The sequence below is a fragment of the Thamnophis sirtalis genome, unplaced genomic scaffold, assembly GCF_051295495.1.
Source record: "Thamnophis sirtalis isolate CommonGarterSnake01/CBP01778 unplaced genomic scaffold, rThaSir2_p1.2 scaffold_5, whole genome shotgun sequence".
In the NCBI taxonomy this organism is placed as follows: Eukaryota; Metazoa; Chordata; class Lepidosauria; order Squamata; family Natricidae; genus Thamnophis; species Thamnophis sirtalis.
The window spans coordinates 106003914-106031775 of NW_028261385.1; the positions used below are offsets into that span (position 1 = coordinate 106003914).

General features: G+C 38.8%; 3 protein-coding genes and 1 non-coding gene across 4 annotated transcripts in view; 2 read left to right on the forward strand and 2 right to left on the reverse strand.

The window, feature by feature from the left end:
* Nucleotides 1-2399: 2399 nt before the first annotated feature.
* On the reverse strand, nt 2400-9174 carry VAMP1 (vesicle associated membrane protein 1). The gene is made up of 5 exons (XM_014067592.2): nt 9020-9174; nt 6789-6918; nt 6158-6316; nt 5389-5440; nt 2400-5079 (listed from the first exon to the last, which is right to left on the reverse strand). Coding segments are annotated over exons 1-5 (360 nt in total). The 5' UTR covers nt 9022-9174; the 3' UTR covers nt 2400-5062.
* Nucleotides 9175-18135: 8961 nt separating this feature from the next.
* Nucleotides 18136-21711, reverse strand: MRPL51 (mitochondrial ribosomal protein L51). Its single transcript, XM_087716419.1, has 3 exons — nt 21512-21711; nt 19809-19913; nt 18136-18663 (listed from the first exon to the last, which is right to left on the reverse strand). Exons 1-3 carry the CDS (start codon nt 21609-21611, stop codon nt 18467-18469), a joined length of 402 nt encoding a protein of 133 aa, XP_087572545.1. The 5' UTR covers nt 21612-21711; the 3' UTR covers nt 18136-18466.
* A 2140-nt stretch (nt 21712-23851) lies between these two features.
* The window catches only part of NCAPD2 (non-SMC condensin I complex subunit D2), a 31189-nt gene continuing 27178 nt past the window's right edge, over nt 23852-27862 (forward strand). Inside the window, exons 1-7 of the mRNA XM_014067598.2 lie at nt 23852-24207; nt 24996-25071; nt 25512-25570; nt 26008-26189; nt 26794-26927; nt 27439-27566; nt 27704-27827. Of these exons, the coding sequence (XP_013923073.2) occupies nt 24063-24207; nt 24996-25071; nt 25512-25570; nt 26008-26189; nt 26794-26927; nt 27439-27566; nt 27704-27827 (848 nt within the window). The 5' untranslated portion in view covers nt 23852-24062. The remainder of the gene's footprint in view (nt 24208-24995; nt 25072-25511; nt 25571-26007; nt 26190-26793; nt 26928-27438; nt 27567-27703; nt 27828-27862) is intronic.
* On the forward strand, nt 25618-25938 carry LOC148045527 (small nucleolar RNA U85). The gene has a single exon (XR_015696822.1). It is a non-coding gene; the product is annotated as a small nucleolar RNA U85 (small nucleolar RNA).

Genomic DNA, 27862 nt, shown 5'->3' on the forward strand with positions numbered 1-27862 from the left:
AGCCAAGTGTCAGTATGAAGACATGCACTGGAAACTGAAAAAAGCTCAACAGGATATGAAATCTTCATAGGATTAGAACAATCCTAATACATATACATGGATAAACTTCTATACTTTGAAAAATAAAAGATCTCTAATTCTGGGTCCATGAATTACCAAGGTACACTTCAATCAATGCTTCTTTAAGCAGGCTATAACAAGGATTTCCATCCACTTCTCTTCCTTTGAGCAGATCCAAGCTTTGAAGACTGTATACTTTATTATGCATTTAATATCGATGTTAAGTCTTGCTCCGCTACACAGAGACTTAATATTCAGCTTCTGTATTGTGTATCTCCCTGTGAATGACTTCAGTTAAACTAGGACCTAAGCTCTTTCTCACTTCCTTTGTTCTCCTGAGACCAAATGCTACAAAAACAGTATATTCTTAGTCTTGGGTTCATTCTGGATGTGGGTGGAAAGGCTTTATATTGTCACTTTCCCATTCAACAAATATAATACCCCTCCACAAGCAAAACATGGCTATGTGAACATCAGCATCCTTTTCTCCCTTTCAATAATATTGTATAAAAAAATCAAAGATGGGACTAGAAGGCCAGACTTTATAATTTATATCTTTAGAAAGTACTGTTGTTTTAATACAGGTAACTCGTCAGTATGCCAGAGGTTCTGCAGAAATCCACTTACCTACATAGGATGATAACTGTATGTTACACAAAGAAAAAATTAATTTATGAGGATTCCACTAGTGTTCCGTCAATCTAGGCTCACCTTCCATATTTCATCTCATCAACAAAAAAAGGAAACACATGGATCTTCAGCCCTTCTAATTTAAGAATTTTACCAAATTAGAACTTTAAAACTTCTCTCTACAAAGTATTTGCTATTTGCATATTGCAGCCTGTAAAAATGGAAAGTATTTTCAGCAGTGAAGATTTTCATATTGGTGATGAAGCAAGAATCTCATCAACATCAGTACTTTGCTCCCAGTGCTTCCCTCTGGATTCTCAAAGATGTCCTTGTTCCTCGACTGCATATGGATAGCCTAAACTACTTCTCCCTTCCCCAAAGTGGACATTCTCTGAATGTTTACTAATATATCAGATTAACCAGATAAAATGATTGTAGCTATCATATATAAGGGTCCTCTTTTGGCTTTTTTTTTTTTTACAAAAAAAAAACAGTTTTGGTTTTGTTCTGTATTTTTAGCATTAGGGAAATCAAATTTAAAATGTGTTTTCTGAAAATGAAAGAGGAAAAAAATCCTATGATTTTGATTGGGAAGTATAACTATGACCGAAACCCAGAGTACCAGTGCCATCGTACAATCATTCAGGTTTCATTTAAGATACCTTTGTTCTGTGGCCTTCTGGAGATGTCTTTTAAAAAGAGTATTATTTGTTCTTGCTTTTTGGAATCCTCTCCATATCTATAAGTTAAATCCGTGGTTCTCACTCGGTGGTCCATGGACCTCTGGGGGCTGTGATATTGTCACAGCTTGAAGAAATGTTATGATTTAAATCTTGAGTTAAGTCTTGGTGCTCCATGACCACAAAAAGGATTTAAAGGAGGTCCATGGTGAAGAAAAGGTTGAGAACCACCAAGTTAAACGTTTGAGCAATGATATGTCTCTTAGCACTTTTGCATATATTGTACACATGTACACATACATGGTCAGCGAGTTATAGCTTCCCATTCCATGCGCTACAGTTGGGAATGAAGATGAATTGTTTAATGTACAATAGGACTGTTAATTTTTTCCAATACATATGTATCAAATCCAATACTCTCTGCATTTAAATCAGCACATGATGGAGTGTAGAGAAAATGTATCTGGAATGCAGCAGATGAAGTAACATAATGGGACTTCAGGCAATGACTGAAGGTAGATACCCTATAAGTACACTAGAACCATCCTAATCCCGTGTGCCATATTAACAGTGCAAGACAGACAAGTATTGCTCTAATTTCAGTATGCTGTGTCTATATACTTGTCTTACTAGCAGCTGAGCAGGATCTTAATGCACCATTTCCATATCATCTACACAAAACAAAAGCAGTGCCATCTGAGAACTATGTTTCTTTTGGTTTTATACTCTGACTTGAACAGAAATAATAGAAAAGTAGACTGTGAATATGAGAGTACAAATTCTGCTACTTCTAATTTCTCTTGTATGCATAAACTGGGCACAAGTTGTTGTCAAACAGCACAAGACCTATCTTGACAACATTGTGCTGTGCCTTTCATCACTACTTTCTCATGCAGGGCCAGCAAGTTCATGAATCCCTTTTACAGATGCATGATGATCATCATACAACTCTTTTGCATAGCAGCTTTGTATTTAAACAGAAGGATCCAGATAAATTCTCATACGCTCTCGACCACTGTATCCAAGAGATTAGTTGTATACCGTTTATTTCCACACTAATTAGGAATATTACACTGTTAGCATTTTGTTCTCTTTGACATTTGTTTATTCTGCTTGTAACAGCTATTTTGCTAAATTGGTTTAGGCAAAAGAAATAGAAAATGCAATATGCCAGTATAATGGGGGATAAACGGGAGAGGCAGATTGGGGGGGGAAGGGGGGGTATTTTAAAGCCCTAGTCAAAGGCTGCCTTCGCGCAGGATTCTTCCAAAGATCTTGCCTTCCACTCCTGTTAATTGCAGCCAATTCTGTAAAAATTCTACAAGGCCATTTCAAGTCCAAGTTAAGAACGAATGCTGCTCATCTACTCGATGTTCAGTGCAACATCCTGTTGTGCAATTGTACATATGAACTACTGAGCCATAATGCAGCCTGTTTTATGCAGCAATGAACAAGAATCCACAGGGTTGAAGATCAAGTTTGCCAGATCTCCTGCATCTATCTATCAAGATGCTATGTTGGCCACTTGTGATCTATCTCACATCGGATTACACATATTCAGAAAATACTGATTTAGTACTCTTATTTCAGTCTACGTTCTTCTGCTTTACTACCTGCCAGTAGAATCCTGTTTCCTTCAGGACTCAGACAGATGAACCCTACTCATTTTAGTGGGTAAAGAAGTATTTGTTAGCGGAGGTTGTTAAAATGAGCTGGTAGTTACACATGCCAGGAGAACATTATGGCTGCATTCCTCACAAGAACAAACCACACGTGTGAGAAAGCGGCTGAAGTCCTGTGCATAGAGAAAGTAGTCCCTTGGTTTAGGCAAAGAGGGCCTAGGGAAATGGGGGTATTGTTTGCCCATGCATAAAGATGGAGAAATGGAGAGATAGAAAGGGAAGAGGCGTAACATACAACATCTATGAAAACAGACAAGAAAAGCAGAAGAAAGCAGCCTAAGTGGCCTTCTCTCAAAACAATACGGCAGCAGATTAAACCAAGATCTTGTCCAGAAGAAATCAAGAAGGGGCTGTACACCTTACTGTGTTTCCTCTCATACTGACAGCAGCATCACACCTTGTGCCCCGGCTCCTCTTCAGGTGTTGCACTTCCATCAATACAGTCCCACCGAAATAGGAAGAGAATTGTCCAAAGAAGATGGGAACTCCATTCCTGTTCTCCTCCATCATTCCTCCCCAAAGGGGAAAAAAGATGGGGATACGCAAACAGATGGATTCTGCAAATGAAATGCTGGTGCATGGCAGTGAACATGCAAAAAATCAGCACCTCTGCAGCATGCTATGGTGAGAGTAGGGTTACTCCTAGCACAGCCAGAACAAATGTTTAGGAGCCAGATAAAACTGGTCTGAGGTTAAAATAAATTAATCCCAGTGGCCACCAGTTGATAAGTCCTGTCAGAGCATTACAGCGTCTGAGACCCTGCAACAATGTCCTCTGGTCAACCACTGACACTACAACAAGGCCTCTTACCAAGCTAAGCCTCATCGTTTTATCACTCCTTAGACTGGAATCAGGAAAACTATTTTTCTTCTGCATGTTTAAACTCATATTCATCACTCTCTGAACTCCTTCCACCCTGGAGCCCAATACCTTATTCAACAGGGAAATAAATGAGCATGAGCACCCACACCTGTCACTGTATATTCTGACAACTATCACCAAGGGATGACCTGAAAGTAAATGTGGTGAGAAACAGCACATCAAAACAAATATTCATGCATTATTCCAGAATCCTTGGCATTCTTCATTGCTGTTTCCAAGTCACAAAACCGGAAAGGGTTTTGTAAATTTATAGCTCATTGCTTTTAGAAGGAAACACTTCTAAATATACTGCAGAGGTTTCCAGGGCATAACTCCTAAACATACTGTTCACTAAGGTACAAGCAGCATGGGACTTTCCAATTCAGTAGGACCCTCCCTTATCTGTTAATTCAGTCAGGTAAAACACCCAGCCTTTGAAAGCAAGGGGACAGAACTTCAGGCAGTACACTAGGATAATCCTAACCCCATGTGCAAAATAATTCATCTCACCCCTAATTCTGGCAGTATTGGGAATAAAGGCATACTTGTACTTGGAGCCAAGGTCAATGAATCAAACCAATAACTTTTCTACCAAATCCAAGATATGAAACAGTAAAGGATGGCTGGCAGTCATTATAAGATCAGAGTTTTGGTCACCAGAGCATTAACAGGAGTTTATATTAGAATCTAAGGGAAAACTCCATCAATTCTGGTTGCACAGCACAATACCAGTATCACTACTATAATGAGACCCAACTTTTCTTCTCTATATTCTGGTGAAGTTTTTAATAATACTGTTTGTAGCTAAAGAAAATGCTTTCCTATAGACTCACAGGAGAAAACATCTCAGAAGATTCAAGGATATCTTAGAGTGCAAGTGAAACCCCAGGTGTAATCAACACACTCCTTCAATCCTCCACAATTCCTCCCCTGAGGCCCACTACCACCCTCCAAAAACGAGCTGGTCCACTCAGAGGCTGCAGCAGCTGTGAAGGAGGTCAACTCAAATCTGGTAACACTGGAATGGAAGCAAACAAAACTAACAGAAAATTAATGACAAAGGAAAGAGAAAGAAGAATTGGATCTGGAAAGGGAAATGGGGTAAGGCGGCTATAGACTGGGTGGGGAAAAAAAGAAGGGACACATTCTCAGGTAAAAAAATAAACTAGGAACAGAAGCAACAGAAGGAAGAGAAAGGAGAAAACAAGAGGGCACGTTACACCGAGCATCCCACATTTACAAACACAGTTGAGCATCAGGAGAAGGAAAAAAACCCTCCCACCCACTCTGCCTGCCTCTCATGCAGCAACTGATAAATCTCATCATCTTGAAAGGCAGAACTGATCTGCTGGCCTTCAGCAGTGTTGAGAGACAAAAGCAGTACTATTTCCCACACCAGAGGGAAAGCAAACATTGCCGTTTAGCCAATGTTTGTGACTCACAAATTCAGCTACTGATTCCCCTTAGTACTTACGTGCAATTGCAATGACCACAATGGCACAGATCACTCCCAGCATGATCATCATCTAAAGAGAAGAATTACAATGAGCCCACAGAGAACCCTCATACAACATCTCCTTTGGCAAAATCAAAGTCTCCAACAAAGATGGACAATGGGCTACTTGAAACTGTTTATTCTAAGTCCATATTCATGATCATTGATCCAACTGTCCCAGTACTCATTATTCTGCCTGGCACTAATTTCCAGGTTTCCAACTATACTTTCCCAGACATGCCAGCATTTTTCTGGAAACATTCCAAATTGAACCTATAATTTTAAGCATGCAAAAGGTTGGCTTTATATCTGATCTATGGGTCTCTGTCCCCTGTTCAGGAAAAGCACTATGGTTTTATTTTAACAAAGAAGGATTGGCTCAGGAACAATTACTTATATAAAAAACTGAAATAGAATAGATTTTTGGCTGAAGTGGATAAAAATGAATTGGGGATTTATTTAAAAAGTTTGTTTATGGGAAGAAGGGAACCATGATATGTAACTTGGGGGAGATGGGTAGAAATGATAATTACTATGTAAGTGCTGAAAAGAAGATCAGACGTTGCTTCTTTCTTTTTTCTTTCTTTTGTTATCTTTCACTTTTCTTTTCTTCTTTTATATTTTTTTCTAAATGTCCTTATTTTCATATTTTTAATCTTATGTAACACTTTCTTACAATAAAAATATTTTTAAAAGTAAGATTGCCTCAGCAGCTATACATTCAGTAAGCTGCTCACTTCTTACTCACCTTACAATTCTTCCACCAATACTTCCTCTTGAGCGCTGCTGCGCTACTTTCAAATACTTGGGCACCAGCTTGGAGAGCATCCGCTCGTTCGTCTAATTCTGAGAGTTTCTGATCTCGCTCCAAAACTTTATCCACATTCACACGCATAATATCCACCACCTGAAGAGAAAGGGTAATTAGCTTCCTAGTAAGAGAGAAAGCAGATGTCAGGCATGAACAATCAGATCCACACGTGAATAATTCAATTAGCTATTTTGTAGTTCATGCCTATAACACAAGAATCTTCTCTGACTGCCAGTTTATACTTGGGCCAAACTAGATAAGGTTCAATGGCATTCAAGAGAAGTAGGCACAAGAGACCTAGCTCTCTTGTGCCTACAAAGAGATTCCAGACTAATTCCCCCTGGCTTGGCTAGTCTCTCACTGACAGCAGAGGACCACAAAGAATCATTTTAATCACTTACTTCAGGGGTTAAATTCAGCAGGTTCTGGAAAACCCGGTAGCGAAATTTGAGTAGTTTGGAGAACTGGCAAATACCACCTCTGGCTGGCCCCAGAGTGGAGAGGGAATGGGGATTTTGTAGTATCCTTCCCCGGTAATAAAAAAAAATGAATTTCATCAATGACTTACTTCTTCCACCTGTGCTTGAGTCTGCTGCAGGCGCCAATTACTGGTCATATTTGGAGGTGCACCAGGGCCCCCCGCATTTTCACCTCCTTCCTGTCCCGTTCCTGGGGCCCCTTGCTGAGCTGGATCAGACCTGTGGAGGCAGGTTAAGTACAAGAGATGATGCAAATGCCTATGTCCAATACTCAGCCAGAAACCAGCACATTAATATATACAACGGTAATTTAGCTGCAGGCTTATTATCAACACACAAGAAACACAAGCACTATAACATGGAAATGACAAGGAGAAATATATTCAAATTTTCCAAGGAAATAGGCCATTCAGATTCTTGAACTGTTCATCTTTAAAAGTAAAAGCACCTTAAGAGGAAGATGGAAGACTTAGGTCTAACATAAACAATGATGTTCTTTTATAATAATAGAATTCACACTATCTTACATTGTTGAACTGTTTATTAGTTGTTAATCCAGAGGATTTACATACAGTGGCTTTCTAGATCTAACAAATAAATGTCAAATGCCTGATAGTAATGCAAGAAGTAGTGAAAAATACTAGAGAATGTCAAATAGAATGGGTTCAGTACCTATTAAATCAAAAGAAGCAGCTATATTTCAGATGTAGTGTCTTTCTCTCTCCCAAAAGCAACTGTTTGTTTATTTAATTTATATGCCACCCATCTCACGACTAGAGCAGTTCAGGTATTACAATTCAGAAGTATTGTCAGGAGATATATTGGAGTGCTGCTCTGACTCATCTGAGCTCTTGAGGATATAAAGAATTGAAGCAGAGTCCACCACAAGCATCGTAGGCCAAATTTAATGGAAATCCAGTGCATGACAAGTGACGGTTCAATGGCACGGTTGTGATATCTCATTTTAGCTGCTAAATTCAGGTCATGACAATATCTCCTAACCGACAGAATGCAAGTAAGATGACACAGCCATGTTGAGGAAGTCACTCAACTCTCCTCTTACCTCAGTAGCAATTTTTAAAGAAAGATATGGGGCGGATTATTTAACCCTCTCATCTTCTTTTATAAAACATTATTATTTGACGCATTATCAGACACTGATTATGAAGTGTGCTGAATTCATAGAATGTACTACTTGAGTAATGTTAACAGATACAATTAGAACTTGAGCATATAAATGAAAAGCAATCTGCAAGCATAAAAGAACTGCTGTGTCATGTGGCAGAAACATTTACCAATAAGTAACATTGCTAGATATATTTGGTTTTACTGCAGCAGGAGGAATAGGTCAAAGAAACTATCAAATAAATCAGTTCAGAGATACAAGGATGCATTTTCCAACCCAGCAATGGAGACAGTGGCGAAAACTCATGAAGGTTACAGACTAATGACCAAGGCTGGCAAAAAATGCCATCAGAAGCTTCAGGCAATGTTTCCATAAGCAATTTTGCCATATAGAATAGAGGAAGGAGGAGACAGGAGAAATGCAATTATGGAAAAGCAAGGAGTCCCCAAGAAAGAGAACAAAACTTAAGACTTTCTGTTCTACTGGCCAAGCAAAGAAATATCTGCAGTCATTCGCACGCAAGCGCCCTGCGCATACAACAGCACTTGCTTCTCTTTAATCCTCCATCATCAAATTGCTCTTTCAGCAGTGTTATTATTAGAACTTTAATACCTCTGAAATGAACCAGCTATCTTATTACCCGGGTTCACACATGCACCTCCAACAGAAACCCATATCAAGTAGAGTTTGGTCACCCAAAACTCGTGCTGCGTTTTTATTTTTTCATATAGGGACAATCGCCTCCACTAATAGACCGGTACATAAACTTTTACGTCCCGGCTTGTACTCAAGGCAAAAAAAAAAGGCATTTTGGAAAGTGCCTTCTAGAGTTCTGTGGAAATGCCCCTCTCCTCCATTGCCAACTATATTACCACTCATGACACCGCTGGAGCCTCCGGCCCCGGGACAGCTCTCGCCTGAAACTATTCAGGGGCCAGGGGCAGGAATCGCAGCGAGGGGCCGGGGAGATGGCGAAGCACCCGCTGCAACAAGGAAAACTGTGGAGCCATCAGATGGGATGAGGCATCTGTCCCAGCTCCGTCTCCGGACAACCGAAAAAAGAGAACGGGAGAGGGGGGTGGCGGCGGTGCTGCAATGCGCAACTCGGCAAGCGCCGCAACCGTGCAGGGAAACCGGCCGCGCATCACAGGAAGGCAAAGCAACGACGAGAGCGTCCGTTCCGTTGCTACTCACATGGCCGGCCTCGGCTCTAGTAGCCCTTATGATCCTTTCGGGAGGAAATGCACGAAGCAGCGCAAGGGTCGACGGACGGCCGGTGGGAACGACCAGGCAAGCGGGGCTCCACCGGAGGCTATTGAAAATTACTGCAGCAGGAACCTCGCCCCCGCTCCCGGATTTTATACGGGGGGAGGGGCGGTCCTTTCGGCCCCGCCTCGTCACGCAGCGAGCCAATGAAGAGCCCGTTCCTATCCTCACACGCCCCCGATTGTTGCCGGCAAAACTCAGCCAGCCAATCGGCGTTGCCTGCCTTTAGCACGAAGTCCCCCGCGAACAAGGGGCTGCAGTTCGATAAGCAAATCGACGTTGGCCAAATTTGCATAGTCCTCTCTCTCTCTCTCTTCTCACTAACTCACTCACTCACTCTCTTCCAACCTTCTTTGAGATCCAGGGACTGCAAATGGGAACACGCGAGCGAGAATCCCGGTAACTTCAATCAGCAGTTTGCCGCTGTATAATACGCTCCTGCGCGGTTCCTAACTTTTAGATCAGCGTTTCTCAACCTTGGCGACTTTAGTCCTGTGGACTTTAACTCCCAGAATCCCCCAGCCGCCAAGGTTGAGAAACACTGTTTTAGATTCTTTAATTCTTCTCTGCCTGTGGAAGCAAGCACGGCCAACTGAACTGAAGCTGTGACTGGGACGACAGCAGTATATATTCTTTGAGGTGGGGTGTGGGGGAACATATAGAAATCCTGACCTTCCCTTTTGTTTACTGGTGAAGCCCCAGTCCTATTGGGGGAGGGGGGATTTTTAAACAGCAACGTGTTTGCCTAAGTCAGAGATGCGTTTGTGACAGTGAGAGAGATCGAGCGTGATTTTAAGGGACTGATATTTGCCGTAGAAGGATTGTGTGGGGAATTTCGGTTGGAAAATCCAAATCGGCTTCTATTCGTTTATATCGAAAATCGGAATGACAACGCTGCAGCCTGATTCTTCCAAGCAGAGCTGTACCAGCTTCCCTTCCTTCATTCTTTCTACATTTATATCGCCTTTTTCTCAGAGACCAGAGCGGAATCGTTGTTTCATACTGTACTTGTAAACCATCAGACCTAACCTAATACACTTTATCGGTAGAGCTGCATTTCCATTGGAGTTGCCACATCCAGAATTGGCTGGTGGAAGTTGGGAGTGGTTCATCCTTGATTTTAAAATAAGGTGTGTGCATACAGAAGCACCTTTGAATCAGTTAAAAAAAAAAAAACTCCAGGGCAAGTATGCAATTTTTTTGCCAAGTTCTTTGGAAATATATTGCCATTGCCTCTTTCCCAGGGTTAAGAGAGAGTGACTGGCCCAGAGTTACCCCAAGGGTTTTGTCTCAGGTCTCTTGATTGCCTGATGCCTTAACTGCTTCACCAAACTGGCTCTCTTAAAATATCAATTTTATTTACAGCCAAGAGTTACAAAGCAAGTAATGTACTCTAAACTTTGCATTAGATAAAGCAGGTTAACAAATGTAATATGTAATAAATACTACTTAAAACCCCAACTCATTTCTTTGTTACTAAGAACCTTGTTTTTATAGCTATAGTTAAAAATCTACACATTTTAGCTTGACTTCTTGAATTAATTCAATCACTGCACACTACTTATCAACTTTTTTCGTTTTTGATTTATTGGCTTAGTTAAATAGGTTTTCATTACTTCTTCCCAAATCTAGCTTGTTTTAGCTGTACTAAGACTATATTTTGTTTTAACACACGTTCAGCTGCAGTTTCTTTGAAATCATACAAGTATAAATCTAAGTAGTCTTCGACTTACTACTTGGTTTTTTTATTGTTTTTATTACACACGCAAAAAAGAAAAAAAGAATAATCTTTCGTTACATCTTGTAGAAAGCGTGTCCATTGGTTACAAATACATTTCGTGTGTTTCTTCCACAATCATTACATATACTTCATTCAAATTAAGTTGTACATTTTAGAATGTATTTTACTATCACTGTACCACAATTTTCATTTGATTACAGTTACTTAAACTAGTTTTTTTATCTAAAATCATTTATACTTGAAGACACAACCACCTACTGGCATACTTTCAGAATATCAATGAGTCTACCATAACTTTACATCTTTATAACATATTCTAAAAGAGAGTCAGTTAGTAGGATGTCTAACATTCCCTCCCCTTTCCCCCCAACTCACAAATTAACGCTTCTCTCCGATTTACTTTTACTAGTACAACACACCTGTATATATCATTAAATATTATCCATCAACATTTCCTTATTATTATTGTAGTTAACTAAAAATTATTTACTATTTATGTCACCTCTCCTCTGCTCAGGCCCAAAAGAGATTATACCTTTATAACCAGCTCTCAACAGAAATTTATTAATAAGATTTTTTTAGGTCTTTTCCCTAATCCTCAAATTACAATTTATATCCAGTTTATTTTACTAATCAAGGTTATCATTTCATTGTTATTATCATGATTGTGTTAACATTTAAAATCTAAGACTCTAAGAGATGTTAACATTTCTACTTAATAATCACCAAAAGTATCCATTAACATTTCCTTGTTATTATAGTTGAAAAAAAATGAATTGTTTACTATTTGTATCAAGTCTCCTCTCTTCTGACCCAGATTAATTATACCTTCATAACAAGATCTAGACAAGTTTGTTAATAAAATTTATAAGTCTTTTCGCCAGATCCCAATTTAGAATTTATAGCCCAATTATTTATCTTAATTAATTTAATTATTAATATCATACTAAATTATATGTTAATGAATAAACATTCAATGATAATCTAAAACAGTCTACAAAATACTAAAAATCCCTATTTATTAATCATCAAAAATTGGCTAATTTTTTATCATCAACTAGCATTATCAACCAGTATCTTTCCAGTAGCAGAATGGTCTTATCTCTCTCGCCAGCTGTTGTGTCAATTCTCTTTTCAGCTCCTTTCCAGAGTTTTGAAATTCTCTCCGCACTTTGTAGCTTAGAAGATCTCTCATGTGGTTTCGTTGCCCTAGAATTGTTATTAACATAAGCTTAACTTTGGTTATCAAACTTATTTCTGGATAGGTTTGTCTTCTTAACTCCATCCTTTTCGCTCTTTTTTTTTCTCCTGGGTCTTGAAGTTTGGGATAAAGCTCCAAATTGTCAAAATCACTTTTCCAGCTTCCCCTCTTTCCACTTTCACTCACATTTGCTCCATTAGTGAGTTCATCTATTATCCTATCTTTGTTTTCTGTAATTTCATTCTCTTAATTTTTGGGGCTCCAACCCCATCATCTTTACTGTGATACCCAATAGTCTATCCAATTTCTTGTCAAATCTCTCAAATCCTTCTAAAATATTTTGAAGTCCATCGAGGATGTTTTGAAGTTTTAAGTTTTCCTCATCTGAATATTGATCCATTTTTCCAAAAGAAAAGAGATGTAAAGAAAAAGAAAAAGAGGAATCTGATAATCTCTGCCACTCTAGCCTGTCAAAAAAGAAAAATTTCTTTTTTTTAATAATTTTTTTTATTAGTTTTATTACAGAAAAAACACAAAAAGAAAAGCATCATCTTTCATTACATCTTGTAGAAAGCGTATCCATTGGTCACAAGTACATTTCGTGCATTCTGTCCACAATCATATATATTCCATTCAGTTTAAATTGTATATGTTAAAAATTTATATATTTTACTATCACCATACCACAATTTTCATTTCAAAAACACAGCCACCTGCTGGCATTTTTTCCCCTTCCCCCAATTCCAGTCAATCTGCCATATCTTTATATCTTTATAATATATTCTAAGAAAAAAAAAGTCAATTAGTAGGACATCTAACATTTCCTCTCTCTAACATATCTTTATTATTATTATAGTTAACTAGGGGTTATTTACGTTTTTCTCTCCTCTTCTCTCCACAAACGCAAAAAGCAACAATCTCTAAACAACAATCTATTAATATGTGTTAACAAAATGACCATTTAAAATCTAAGACAATCTAAAGAGAAAAGGAAAAATGTTGACATTTCTAGTTAATAATCACCAAAGTATATGTTAACCTTCCCTTTTGTTTTTATAGTTGAAAGACAGAAAAAAAAGCAATTGTTTGCCATTTCTAATCCAAATTAAATTTTCTAGTTGATAATCTCCAAGATATGCATTAACATTCCCTTTTATTATTGTAATTAGAGAAAGACAGAAAAGAAAAGAAAACAATTGTTTGCTATTTACGTCACATCACCTCTTATTCTAATCCAAATTATTTATAACTTCATAATAAGGTCTGAAACATAAATGTATAGGCTTTATCATTCCACCAAATCTCAGTTGCAATTTGTGGCCTGGTTATTTATCCTAATTAAGGTTATCCTTTCCTTGTTAATATCATGATATATGTTAGCGACTAAACATTCAATGATAACCTATAAGAGTCTACAAAATACTAAAATCCCTACTTATTAACTATCAAAAATTAGCTAATTTTTATCATCAATTGGCATTATCAGCCAGTGTCTTTCCAGTAGCAAAATAATCCTTTCTCTCTCGCCAGCAGTTGTGTCATTTCTCTTATTAGAATCTTTTCAGAGTTTAACATTTCTCTCTGCACTCTGTAGCTTAAACGATCTCTCGTGTAGTTTCATTGCTCTTTAATTGTTATTAACGTAGGCTTAGCTTTAGTTATCAAACTTGTTTCTGAATATATTTGTCTTCTTAGTTCCATCTTTTTCACTCTTTTTTTTCCCCTCCTGCATCTTGAAGTTGAAAGGCTCCAAGTTGTCAAAAACATTTTTCCAGCTTCCCTTCTTTTCACTTTCGCTCATATTTAGTCCATTGATGGATTCATCTGACATTTTATCTTTATTTTCTATGTTTCCATTCTCTTCTTTAATCTCTGGGGCTCCAACTCTCTCCTCTTTAACTGTAGCACCCCATAAACTGTCCCATTTCTTGTCAAATCTCTTAAGTCCTTCTGCAATATTTTGAAGTCCAGCCAGGATGTTTTGGATTATTAGATTTTCTTCCTCTGAATATTGATCCATTTTTCAAAATGCAAAGAAATATAAAGGAAAACAATAGGAAAAGGAATCTCCACTCTAGCCTGTCAAATTTTTAGGAAATGTGTCTGTATTTATTTTGAATCTTAAACACCAGTTCTTTCAAAGTTTTTAAAATAGGAGGGTTTTTATTCTTGCTTGTCTTTTCCTTCTCTTGCCAAAATATTTACCAGAAGCACTAACAAAACAGGTTTCATGCTTTAAGTCTTATCAGGTATTATAAGTGAATTCCAAACCCTTCCATTGCAAGGTCAGTGAAACCAAGTGAAGCAGAACAATGGATACATTATATCCAAAACAGAAACAAAGTTCAGACTTTGGCTTCCAGGTGGCAGATTCAATAATTAGTCAATTGTTATTTTTTTTGCTTTCCCTTAAATATCTTTCATATAGTTTTAACCAATAGAAGGAAAAAAATGTTGAAGTAAGAGAAGTTTAATTTAGCCAACAAAAAAAATTAGGGTAGTAAAAAAGAAAAAATAGGGAAAAAAAGATCAGTCCATAGACTACAAGGAGGGAGACAGGAAATGTTGCAATTACTTCAATCCACAAAACATTGTTACTAACTATAGCAGGAAATCTTCTAGTAGCAGTCCAATAAATGGCAAAATCGATGCTTTATTCTTACTTTGGGGACTAGTTGTTATTATTTTTTTAAGAAAAAAAGTTTCTTAACACGGATCTTCTGAAAGTAAAAAAAGAAAAAAAAAAACCTCACCAGATGGAACGCTTTCGCTTTGTCTCTTCCTTCAGGAGCTGTCTCCAACTATGCCAGCCTGGGGGCTGCCTGTTTGTCCTCAGTTGGAAGCACTACCCTTGGGTCAAGCAGGGACTTTGCGATGTCCCTGTGACCAGCAAGACTTTGGCTTCCCTGCCACCGTCTCTTCGGGACGGTTTAGGTCGTACCGGATTGTCCAAAGAGAAAAGTTTCATCAACGGACCCGGACTGTCGGTTCCGTGTGATGTGTCGTTGCGACGTTGGCTCCCGCCTCCATCAAAAGAAAAATTTCTTGAAGAATATATCTATATTTATTTTAAATCTTAAGCACAAGTTCTTTTGTGGTTTTCAAAGTAGAAGGGTTCTTGCCTTTTTCTTTCCTTTTCCTTCTTTTGCCAAAATATTTTCCAAGCGCACCTGCAAAACACTGTTCATGCCCTTGAGTCTTTATCAGGTTTTATAAACAAGTTCCAAACCCTTCCTTTGCAGTCAGTGAAGTCAAATAGGAATGAACAAAGAATACATTGTTTCAAGAAAAAAAAACTTCAGGCTCAGGCTTCCGACTGGCAGATTCAACTTTTTTATATACTTTTTCTTCAAGTATCTTTAATATGATTTTATAACAAATAGAAGGAGGAATTTGTTAAAACAAAAAAAAAGTTTTGGTTTAAGCCAAAAGAATTAAACTAGTAAAAAATAAGGAAAAAAACCAGTCCATTCACTTCAAGCGGAGAAACAGGAAACGTTGCAATCACTTCAATCCACAAAACATCGTTACAAGCAAAAGCAAAGAACTTTCTAAGGCAGTCCAATAAGGATTAAATTCACCGCTTTATTCTTACTTAGAGGACTAACATCTTTAAAGAAAAAAGGTTTCTTAGGGCAATCTTCTGAATGTAAAAAAAAAACAGATGGAACACTTTCACTTCTTTCCTTCCGGAGCCGTCTCTGACTTTATCAGCCTGGGGGTTGCCTGTTTTGCCGCCGGTTGGAAGCACTTCCCTTGGGTCGATCAGGGACTTTGCGATGTCCATGCGACCAGCAAGGTTTTGTCTTCCTAGTCACCGTCTCTTCAGGACGGTTTAGGTCCTACCGGACCGTCCAGGAGCAAAAGTGTCATCGACGGACTCCTCCTCAACAATTTACTACCACTTGTTTAGTACTGTTCAAAGTTACAATGGCACTGAAAAAAGAGACTTATAAGCCAGTCCTTGCACTTACAACCTTTGCAGCAGCATCTAGTCATATGATCAAAATTTGGACATTTGGCAACCAGCATCTATTTACAATGGTTGCTGTGTCCCAAGGTCACATGATCTCCATTTGCGACCTTCCCACCTGACTTCTGACAAATAAAGTCAGTGGGACAAGCAGGATCATAAGTTTAGTTATGATTAACTGAATTTGTTGAACCAATTTTCTGGAGCCACAAGTCACATTATACAAACATGTAACCAGTATGTTGTTGCCAAGTGATGGTGAAGTAAAAACACTGATGGAAGCCAACATACATTTGAATATATTATCCAGAGATTCTTTGGAAGCAGTTCAAAAAATTGCAACGGACAGAAAACAGAGCTTAATTCTAAAGGCTATTTTTGTTACTTTTGAAACCATTTATATTTTGGGATTGGAATTCTTAGAGAACTCATGTTTCTTGTAATCCGTACATCTAACATTAAAAAAAAAATCAGATGCCACCTCCTTTTAACTGGCGAATACAAGGTGAAAATTCTACTTTTCTACCAAAAGGGTCTTGTATTAAAGACCGCTTATTTGTAATTTGATTCTAGAGAAATTGTGTTATCTTGTATTGAGCAATTATGCTTGGGCAAATCAAAGAGTTGCATTCTTGGTGAAATTCTGAATTGGTAAATTCTGAATAAAACATATTTCTTTTTTGAAAAGCTTTGCTTTAAAAATCAAGTATTTAGAATGTTTTATATTTAAATATAAACACAAAATACTATGTTAAGCAATAAAATCAACCATGTTACATACTAACTTAGCTAATAAAAGATGAGCCCATCACTTAATTTCAGATGCATTCCTAGACAATACAGCGAAAAATAGTGTGAATATAACAAAAAAATAATGAGAAATAACACTGGCATTTGAAATTCTGAGGTTATTGTTTTTCATACTGCAATCAACTGTATCCTTTTGGGAAGAATTTCAATTTCATGTATTACCTGTGTGTGGGTATATTAACTGTGGAAATAAGACATTGTTCCCAGGCAAAATACCGTTCTGAATCTTGAAGACATAGAGCAGCTCCTGCATGGCTTCTTTGAGGCTATCTTCTGGATGTATGTGCTGAAAAGACTTAGTCATTTAAAAAATACAGCCCATTACAGAACATTAGACAATCTTCAAGCTAAGCACTAGATTGTTTTAACAAACTCTTTTGACTAGATATATATTTATAAAATTTTACCATTTTCATTTGAAACAGAGTTTATGTCAAGGACAAGATCTTCTTGGTGGAACCACAGAGATTGTGTGCTCTTTTTGATGAAATACAAGCTGCCTCTTTCTAGTTTTAGAACATTAGCTCAAATGTTTCTTTTCTGTGTTTAAACTATATATACATCAATTTTTTTATGCCATCTCCAAAATGTATTATTTTTTTCCTACATTGATAGTTCATAATGTGGGAGTGGCCAATCTTAGGAGTCACAGACCTCACATTTACTTTTAAAATATTTTTGGGAGGGGACTGAAGACCATTGGAAATATAGTTAATTATATTGTAACTATAGTGAGTGAAGGCCAACTAGGGAATACAATTTTTTTGAACCGGGTAAGTTTTAAAGAAGAATATTAATATCTTAAGGATGAGGTACCCACTTTGATTCTTTTATTTCTCAAATCCAATGAAAAATTGATCTGATTTGATCAATCCTGCTTCTCCTAATCATTCTATTCAGCTCCTTGGAAGATTCTTCTATTGCCATCTCTCACTCACTTTGACTCTCTTTCTATTCTTTTTCCGCCCTGGAAAACTAAGCCAAACAAGTTTTAAGACCCAAATATTATCATAATATGACATAATATGTCATTTTGGTATTCAGCACACTAACATCTCATAACCAAGGCAGTGAAAATCTTTTTAAATAAAAAGCAGGAGAGACTGTGAAAAATATATACAAGGTATCTACTTGTATCGTATTGAGAACCATTTGTATTTCAATTTCACTGAAATAGACCCACAAAATTAGAAGTCAGTCTCGTAAGAAGAAACAAATACTATACTAAAACTATTAAAAATATGGGTTGTGGGCATTCTACATAAACCAGTATGGGGGAAAAAACAAATGGTTAGATACAATGAGGAGGGACTACAATATAAAAAGATGGAATTTATTATTTGCAATTATACATTAACCAGGTTGGCAAATAACCATATAATGTATCCCATCCTGATGTACATATGAAATCAAAATTGCTTGAATGATACTTCCAAGAAATGGCATATCAGAACATTGAAGTATTTCAATTAATGAAGTGAAAGAAAAATAACTGGAAATAGAAAATAATTCAAAAGACGGAACACAGTAACAAGGATGATGTTTGGATGGTTTCACCCAATCATCAATTTCTGCACACTAGCGCTACTAATAAATATCGTCCAGTAATGCACAATGTTTGCGGATAAATGTTGTTATGGAAAACTTCTTTTAGCGATTCATTCTATAGCGATTATATCGCTTGTACAAGAATTTAATCCTCTTATTCAGATTATGGTAATCGTCAACAAACATTCGGTCACCCTCCATCTTCTTTCTGCGAATGCATCTCTGCAGCTCATTTCCCCTCCATCCACGTAGCCATTCTGGCCCCACAATCAGGTTTTTGGGGTGGGCCTTGAAATCCCCTAAGAAGAAGAACACAATAGATACGCTTTAGAAGTCTATCACTTTGATTTTCAAAAAGGAAGTTTATTCATTAATTGGCCCTTTTTTTATCACAGACTACTACCAACTTCAATTGCAAAAGGCATTCCCTTCCTAAATAAAGTAGCAAATAAAAATGTCTTTCCCTTCAATTTATCAAAACCAGTCACGTGAACTTTTCTCAGATTAGGAACTTCCATGACAATTTCCTTCTTCCAAGATTGGGAGAGGGGGGAGAGAAAAAAAAGAAAGATCCATTTAAACACCTGCCAGAATCACTAGAAAAGTTTGCAGGGAGCTTGAGGGATGGTAGACTGTATGACTCTAAGGGCAGAAAGTGAACAGAAACTAAAGAGCCTCTTGATGCTAGTGAAGGAGGAGAGTACAAAAGTTGGCTTGAAATGGAACATTAAGAAAACTAAGATCATGGCATCCAGCCCTCTCAATTCCTGGCAAATAGATGGGGAAGGAATGGAGGTAGTGACAGATTTTATTTTCCTGGACTCCAGGAGATGGGGACTGCAGCCAAGAAATTAAGACGTTTGCGCTGGGGAGGAAAGCTATGGCAAATCTAGAGAGCATACTAAAAAGAAGAGACATCACCCTACCAACAAAAGTGTGTATAGTCAAGGCTATGGTTTTCCCAATTGTAATGTATGACTGTGAAAGTTGGACCATAAGAAAGGCTGAGCGCCAAATCATTGATGCCTTTGAACTATGGTGCTGGAGAAGATTCCTGCGAATCCCTTGGACTGCAAGGCGATCAAACCAGTCAATCCTAGAGGAGATCAACCCTGACTACTCTTTGAAGGCCAGATCCTGAAGATGAAACTCAAATACCTAATGAGAAGGAAGGACCCACTGGAGAAGAGCCTAATGCTGGGAAAGATTGGGGGCAAAAGAAGAAGGGTGACTGGATGGAGTCACTGAAGCAGTAGGCATGAGCTTAAATGGACTCCAGAGGATGGTGGAGAACAAGAAGGCCTGGAGGAACGTTGTCCATGGGGTCACAATGGGTTGGACATGACTTCACAACTAACAACAATAACAAGACTACATGTATCTCTCCTATATATGCTGTTATTGAAAGACAGGTAGGGACAATCAATTGTAAATTAATATTTACCCAGAATTCCAATATTATCATAGACACCGAAGAGTGCTCGTTTCTCATTCCATCTGTCAACCACTTTTGGAGGAGGAGGCTCTTTCACCAGAAATTTGGGGGGTTCTGATTTAAACAAAAAAGTTAAAAAAAATTCAAAATCAATATCTTTAAAGATTGCCTTTGAAGATCTTATGACGTCAAAAGTTGGAGCTTTTGTGCAGCATATTTACAGACCAACCTTTATATAAAATATAAAGTTAAATTGTTTCTTTTAAAGCCCTCTAATGGCACAATATCACTGGACAGCTTTACAAAATAAATTTACTGGTCCTTAAACAACTGTTTACTGTATTTATAAAGAATATCTAGTCAACCATCATAAGTGTAGTACAGGTAGTCCTCAGCTTATGACCAGAATTGGGATACAACTTCTTGCTCTCAGCAAGGCAGTTGTTAAGTGAGTCTCACCCAATTTCATGATCTCTTCATTCTGGTCATTAAGTGAATCACACCGTTCTAAGCAAATATGGCTTTCCCCATTGGAACTTGGCTAGAAAGGTTGCAAGTGACTCTGCATATGGTTCTGGAAGACAGCAAGTGTCATAAATACACACTGGTGGACAAGTGTCTGAATTTTCATATGTGACCATTCCGCAACAGTCATAAGTGCGATAACTAGTTGTAAAACACATTTTTCACTGCCGGTGTAATTTTAAATTTGAATGGTCGTAAATTGATGACAACCTGTACTGCAAGATTAGTTACAAATAAGACTGCAAATAAACAACTTCTGGACCAAATGGTCTCACACACAGCACAACAGGATTGCCCGTTCATGAACTAAGCTACTCTTATTCAGAACTCCTATATTAACTGAAGCTGGAAATAAGAACTGTTAGCCATTTGGGTCACTTGGATTTCAGTGTCAATTATTATTTTAAGTGCAATCTAATGGCTAAATATGGCCTTTTCAGGCTCGTGCCTCGGTGTGCATATTTTCCAATGAGACAAACAGAGACAGGAAGATCATTTTATTACCATTTATCAGTATATTCAGACAAAAGGGATTCCTCATTCAAAGAGGGAACCCCGATCTTTAGCTTACATCCCCTTTTATAGTTAACATAACCTGAAAGAAAAAAGTTGATTGTACAGGATAATAGCATACATGTTTATTAAAATGAGGTCTGAAGGGAAATAAATTTAGGGTTCACAAGAGATAAGCCAGACCCCAATTTGTACTAACAAACTTTTCTTATCTGGAGCTAGTCTCCAGCTTGTTTATCAGTTTAGGAATGTTAAAAGCTAATAAATCTTGAACATCACTTTAAAAGAAATAATATAAATCAGATTAAAATACGAACTAACTTTATTACTTAAGAAATAACAAAACCCATGTTATTTGCCCCTCAAATCTTAATATTCATGCCTATGGTTGTGTGTGTGTTTGTTTCTCACGGAATTCAATATTTAGAACAGACTCTGCAAGACCCATAGGAAATCCCATCTAACCCCCGCAAAAAGAACTCTCCTTCTACAGGTACCTCATCGCCTTCTCGCTTCCTCTGAAAAAAAGGGGGAAGGTGCTATAATTAATAAATGCTCGGGATAGTAAAGGAAAAGAAACGGGGGTCGATGTTTATCCAACAGCTGAAACGTCAAGGCAGGGTTGAGATCGATACCTGCCCCATAGGGCAGCCCCGGCTCTTCTACCCACCCACCTGTACTGAACAGCCGACGAGCTGTAGAGACGAGAAGGCTGCTGCTGCTGCCCGTCCATAAACGCGGCGGGGCCATCATCAGCCGCCACGCCGCTTCCATTGAGCTTCGGCTTCCCCCTGACTCTTCGGCTAGAGGACAGCGCAAAGACTACACGCAAGGAAGCCACTTCGGACGCTTCCCAGATCACCCCGCGCCTCGTAGCTTCCCATCCGCAACGGAGAGGAAGAGGGAAAGTTGCAACCATAGAGATAAAAACAATGAATGGTAGACGTGTCGATCAAGACCTCTTTTTTACACTGCTTTATTAAATATTATAGCCGATTCTTTTTAGCTATTCAGTTTAATTCTTTTTTTTTTTGTTTTTATCCATTCCTTCTCTACCTTCTCCCCCAACAAAAGTTAGTTTCTCAAGATTCTGCTCCACGGACAGGGGCTGCATCACTAAATTAGTGGTTTTTAAACTTGGGAACTTTAAAGACTGCGCTGCATGGCTGGCTAGGGAATGCTGGGAGTTGAAACGTACGCGTCTTGAAGTTGCCAAATTTCAAAAATACTGAACTAAATCTTCCATGTGAAACAAGATTCTTCACTGTTCTAATTAAATAGATTACCCGGTTTAAGATGAAATAATTTATTATTTCATCCTGTAAGAAGTTAAAACCCACCCCTCTCCTAGAAAAATGAAAAATTCTGGGAAATATTGAAAAGGCCCAATATATTTCCCTGGATAAGAAATGGAGAAACATGTTTTTAAGCAGGAAACAGACTCACTTTTAATAGCCCCCACCTTTGGCAATGGCCCATCAAAAGGCCTGAGCCAGTCTATTCTACATAACAAAGATCACCATTCAGCTCCAGGGTGATGGGATTAAGGAATGATAGTATTAGCCCTTTACCCATCTCACCACAGGGAACATGGGAAGAAGCAATACTCAACCAAACTTGGAATCAAAACACAGCCAGTGATGGCAAACTTTTTTTTGGCTCCTGTGCCAAAAGCGGGGGGAGTGCAAAGGGTCATGCACGGGTGTGCCACACCCATAATGCTATGTGCACAACATCCCCCCCCCTCCATTTTTGGCATGGTTTTTTTTTTTTTTGCCCTCCCTAGGCTCCAGAGGCTTTCTAAGAGTCTGGGGAGGGCAAAAACAGCCTTCCTGCCCCCCTAGGCCGCCTCCAGAGACCTCAGGAGCTTCCCTGAAGGCTCCGGAGGGCAAAAACTGGATGTACAGAAAAACCGGAAGACACTTTGCTCTGGAGGGCAAAAAGCGGACTATGTGGAAACTGGAAGTTCAGGAATTATGACTTCCAGTTTGTCCGTAGGTCCGTTATTTGCCCTCTGGAGCCTACAGGGGCCTTCAGGAGGCTTTCCTGAAAGCTACGGAGGGCAAAAACCAACCCTCCGAGCAAACAGGGACTGAAGGCTCCGGAGAGTGAAAAACGGCCTCAAAAGGCCAAAGTCAGCTGCCTCGCATACCCTGACAAATGGTCCACGTGCTACCTGTGGCACGCATGCCATAGGTTCGCCATCATGGGCCTACAGAGTTGCCCCTGCATGGCTCCTTGGGAGTCAGACAACCAATCAGAATACAAGCTCAGGTTCAAAGGCCAGAGAGGGCATAAAACCAGAGACTTTCAGCATCTCGGCCCTTTTTTTTCTTCACCCAACATCTGGAAGCATGTGATCCCCCTTTTCTGTTCAGGAGCTCAAGCCATATGATCCTGTCCACCATTAAACCATCTTTCCAAGCAGCCTCAATGTTTCCAGTGTTTTTTTCCCCACTTGGAACTGAACCCAGAAGGACACTTCTTGCAACATTCCAAGGCAGACATTGACTCCTGCCTGCAGAAATCAATGGAGAAAAATAAGGAGCTAAAATGATGCTTGTTCATTTAGAAGGAAAAGTTTATCTACCATGGAAGTTACCATGGTATAAAGTTTACTTTTAAAATGTATACAGATGTTTCACCCATTCAAATGCAACTGACTACTCCATGCACTGAGAATACAAATACTTAGAATTTGAAAATTACATTTCTGTCAAAAATGGTATACACAGTATCTTGATGTTGTTTTTTAAGATGGGAGCTTTCACTTTTTATTCAAAGAAATAAAAATAGAACTGTAAGAAACTTGGTCTTCAGGACAAATATAACTCTACACTTTTCATAACTCTTCGCCTTCCGAAGCGCGCCTGTCCTTGCGGGATTTGATTGCGGACCACGAAAGAACGATCGACCTTAAAAAACGATTGGCTGCCGAGCTATCAAAGAACAACCTGATTGGGCGAGCGGACATTATTCGAATTCCTGGCGCGTCATTTTCCTTCCCCTATTGGTCTGCCATTGGCGCGAGAGGTGTAGGGGAAGTTTGATTTTTTTCCGCCCCCTACTCGGTTCTGCCGCCAAGCCGACCTCACAAGAGGTTGGAGCCGCCGGTCCTGCGTTCCAAAATCTACGATGTTCTGAATTCTATCCGGCGCCGAGCTTAGGAGTGCGGATGTCTGAGGTTCGATCTGCCTCCCGTTAGGCTGCGGATCGGAAGGGATCATGGCTGATCCGACTTCGCTTTCGCCTCCCTCGTGGGAGTTCCACTTGCCTCTGTCTCCGACCGACTTGCTTCGCAGCGCGGGGTCTCTGCAGTACGTGGTGCAGGAAGTGCTGCCCCTCAAACAACTCCCGAGACAGCTGGCAGGTTAGTGGGAGAAGCGGGAAGGGGAAATGGTCAAAATACCGGGAAATGGGAAGGAGGAAAGCGGGTAATTAATGTGAGTCGTCCCTTTCCATCAAAGCAGCGCCCGAGGCAGCTCTGATTAACAGTGAGTTCTAGGCGGTGCTATGGAGTATCCCGAAGTTAACAGAATCGGGTAGATTGTATGATGAATTCAGAGTAAGATCAATGGTCTATCTTCATCCAATACCGGCTATTTAGATGGGGTGGCATTTAATGGTTAAATAATAAATAGCACACTTTTAGAATGTAAAAATTTTAACAGCATTTTATTACTCTGCTTAGGTAGTGCATCTGTATTCTGCTTCAGAATATATGGGATCTAAGCATAGACAAAACAGATCCATCTTAGCTTCAGCAAGTTATACTTTCCAGAAAATTGAAAAGACCAAAATCTAGGCAGGTTCCTTAAAGATAAACAGATTAAGGAGCAGTTCTAGTAAGTTTTTCTAAGTGAGAATTAGGCATACAAAATCTCAATTAATAAAATCATGGTTCACTAACTGCAGTTTGATATCTGTACTCAAGAATTCTGAGTACCAAAAATGTAATGCACACACAATCCATTCCAATTTCCGCCATGCTTTTTCACTTTGGCAACTTTATTTAAAGAATTACCCTGTTGTTGTTGTATCAATTATAATTATGATGTCCTTGCTTAAATCATCTAGAAGTCTGGAAATAGTTTCAAAGCTTTATTCTGCAGTTGATCTGGAGTTGGCATTTCTCACACATGGACTTTGTTTTTACAGTATTTCAGACAACATTCCGTACACAAGGAGCGCTTGCTATCCTGCAGCATTTTGATACTCTTTTCAGTATTCTACAGTGAGTCTGCACATTACTACTGATATTGTTGGAGGGAGCTTTAGTCTGAGGATTGAGAGTACATCATTAGAAGCCTTGTTCATAATTGTGGTAGCAGCAATGAAAGAAGTAAACATGTAAAGAACCGAAAATAACAGGATAATTCTTTGTGTCCGAATTAGTCATTTTGCTAAAGAAGCCATTTAATTTCCTGTACCCACATTGTTAAATGGCAGAGAGAGGAGGTGGAGACTGAAAAGAATTATATATAATGTAAACAATTTGTAGCTAAGCTTTGGACATTGTAGATGTGCTATGGGAAATTTCTGAAATGTTCCCAGAAGTTCTTTTTCCAAAATTAATGCAAACTGAAGGTACAATGGTAACTTTAGATGAATACTAATACATGGAATGCTTTGAAAGAAATGTTTATGTTTTAACTTAATATTCATGCTTTACAGCTACTTCAGGACTGTAGATACTGCTGTTAAGGAAGATGCCCTAGAACTGATGATGAAAGGTGAATACGTTCTCTTAATACTATAGAAAATACAAGTTCTTACTGCAGCTAAATGATGAAAACAAGGCAAACGTGACCTCATTGGCAGGTTGCTCCCACAGCCTGTTCCTTGCATAATGGTCTGTAATCTTGGTGGTCAATACAGAGTAATGTGTGTTCACTGTAAGGGCAGACCAACAGAAACACCCCATTCCTTCTGTCTTCCATCTTTTTGGAATGAGAGATCCATCATTTGCGTAGTATTGCAAGAGGTGGTCAGGGGAGTGGATACAGGATAAACATAGTGTGCCTGGGTAATGGGTTGCTGGGTGCTCCTGAGTTATGCTGATAGGATACCATGAGCACAAGTCTTTGGTAATCTGAAAGCTGTCCTGAATTCACATTTAGAACAAATATCTGTTGAGAGCATGTCTGAAGATGGTACCTTCTCCTTTTAGTTGTGACCAGCCAATCCAATGCCCTGACAGCCATCCTGAATGATTCAGACCTCACATCCTCTCTTCGGGTTTGCCATCTTAATGCTCTAAAGATGAATTGTTATATACTGGTACGGCTAGTGGAGGCATTTGAAATAGAATCTGGCAAGACCAATCTAGTGGGATTGGATTCCAAGGGGAAGGTAGGTGGCTTGTATCTGTTTGCTAGATGTTTACTTCTGGGCAGCTTTTTCCTCTTTAACCTGTTGCCCTGAAATCTGATTAATTTTAGTTTTACTGTCCTCTTGTGTGACTCCAGCAATGCCAGTTAGAGGATATGTTATGTACCATGTTGAAATTTATGTGATCTTTTAAAATATAATTTTATATTCCTAAAATAAAAGATAATCAGAAGCTCCTGTTTTTCTTTCTTTCTGCACTTTCTTTCTTTTCTCCTACTCTATTAGTTCGTGTTAGTTTTTATGTTCTTAGTAAATCTTCTAGTAAATATTTTGAAAACTTGTATTAAATTGTGGGAGTGGAGGTGTCAAATATTCCATTCTTATTTTTGCTATCCCAAATATATTGGCAGCTCAAGTCTCAGACCTTTGAATATGCTGTGCCTTACAGGAAGGATCTACAGGCAATCAGTTGAGAATATGTAAATATTTAACATAAGCCAATCTGGATATATCCAGAGCTGAAATCACCAGAGGCAACTAATGTAATTTCTGAACACGACCTCCACATACATAAGCTTTTGATGCACGTCTTTTCTTGAATTGATGTTTTGGATTTGTTTTACAGAACAAGAAAAGCCAGGCTAAAGGCTTTGCTTGGGAGGAAGAAAGGCAGTCAATTATACAACTGCTCACACAATTACTTCAGTTGGATCTTCATCAGCTGTGGAGTGGCTTGGTAGTGGAAGAAGAGTTTGTAAGGTACAGAAATGGAAAAGGTTTAATGGAAAACTGTTTTTAGACAAAGTTTCATTGGGCTGGGGGAAAGTGAAGGGTCAGTCAGATGGGAAGAGAAGAAAATGATATGATTCTGTGAGCCAGGAGGAAAACATAGTTTGCTTTTAAAGTGCTAAGTACATCTTCATAGGACTGTAAAAGGTGAAGGAGTATTTTACTCCGCTAGTCGTAGCCAATTTTAGGGGGCAGTGCTCATCTCCATTTCTAGGCCATTGAGCCAACATTGTCCAAAGACATATCTGTTTATCTACTTGCATTTACATGCTTTCAAGCTTCTAGGTTGGCAGCAGCTGAGGTGAGTGACAGGAGCTCACTCCATCATGTGATAATAGGACTCAAATCACTGGGACACAGACCTTCTCTGGTGTCTTTTAAGCCACTTAGCCAACTGCACCTCTCTGATAAGATTGTAGTACATAAAATATTGCATTGCAATCTCCTCCTGCTCTAACTCCTGTTTTGACTTTCTTTTCAGTTTGGTAACTAGCTGTTGCTACCGTATCCTGGAAAATCCTAGTATTAGCCACCAGAAGCATCGGCCCACAAGAGACACAGTGATTCATCTGCTAGGTGTTGCTTTATTTCGATATGACCACATGCTCAGTAAGTCTATTCTTTTAGCACGGGCAGGCCAAATACTGAAATAGGTCTATTTCTGAGCCATAAATGGCTAATCTGAACCATCGTCATTTATACTGTGACTGAAGAAAGTCTTCTCTTACCACAGTTCTCTTTGATAGGTGCCACTCTGAAAGTCACACAGATGCTTCAGCACTTTGAACATGTAGCTTCAGTATTTGTGGAGGCTGTAACTGTGTGGATCAAGGAATATGGTATGAAGAGTATTGTGGGGGAAATACTAAGGTGAGAGAGATTTCTTCTGTCTTTCTTACAATTCT

Excerpts from the sequence above, each read along its gene's own strand:
- MRPL51 (XM_087716419.1), bottom strand. The coding sequence starts at position 21,611 with ATGGAAGCGGCGTGGCGGCTGATGATGGCCCCGCCGCGTTTATGGACG. Across the intron at positions 19,914-21,511 it reads TCGTCGGCTGTTCAGTACAG|AACCCCCCAAATTTCTGGTG; the intron begins GTGGGTGGGTAG and ends TGTTTAAATCAG. Across the intron at positions 18,664-19,808 it reads TGATAATATTGGAATTCTGG|GGGATTTCAAGGCCCACCCC; the intron begins GTAAATATTAAT and ends TCTTCTTCTTAG.
- VAMP1 (XM_014067592.2), bottom strand. Across the intron at positions 6,317-6,788 it reads CTCAAGCACAGGTGGAAGAA|GTGGTGGATATTATGCGTGT; the intron begins GTAAGTCATTGA and ends CTTTCTCTTCAG. Across the intron at positions 5,441-6,157 it reads ATTGGTGGAAGAATTGTAAG|ATGATGATCATGCTGGGAGT; the intron begins GTGAGTAAGAAG and ends TCTTCTCTTTAG.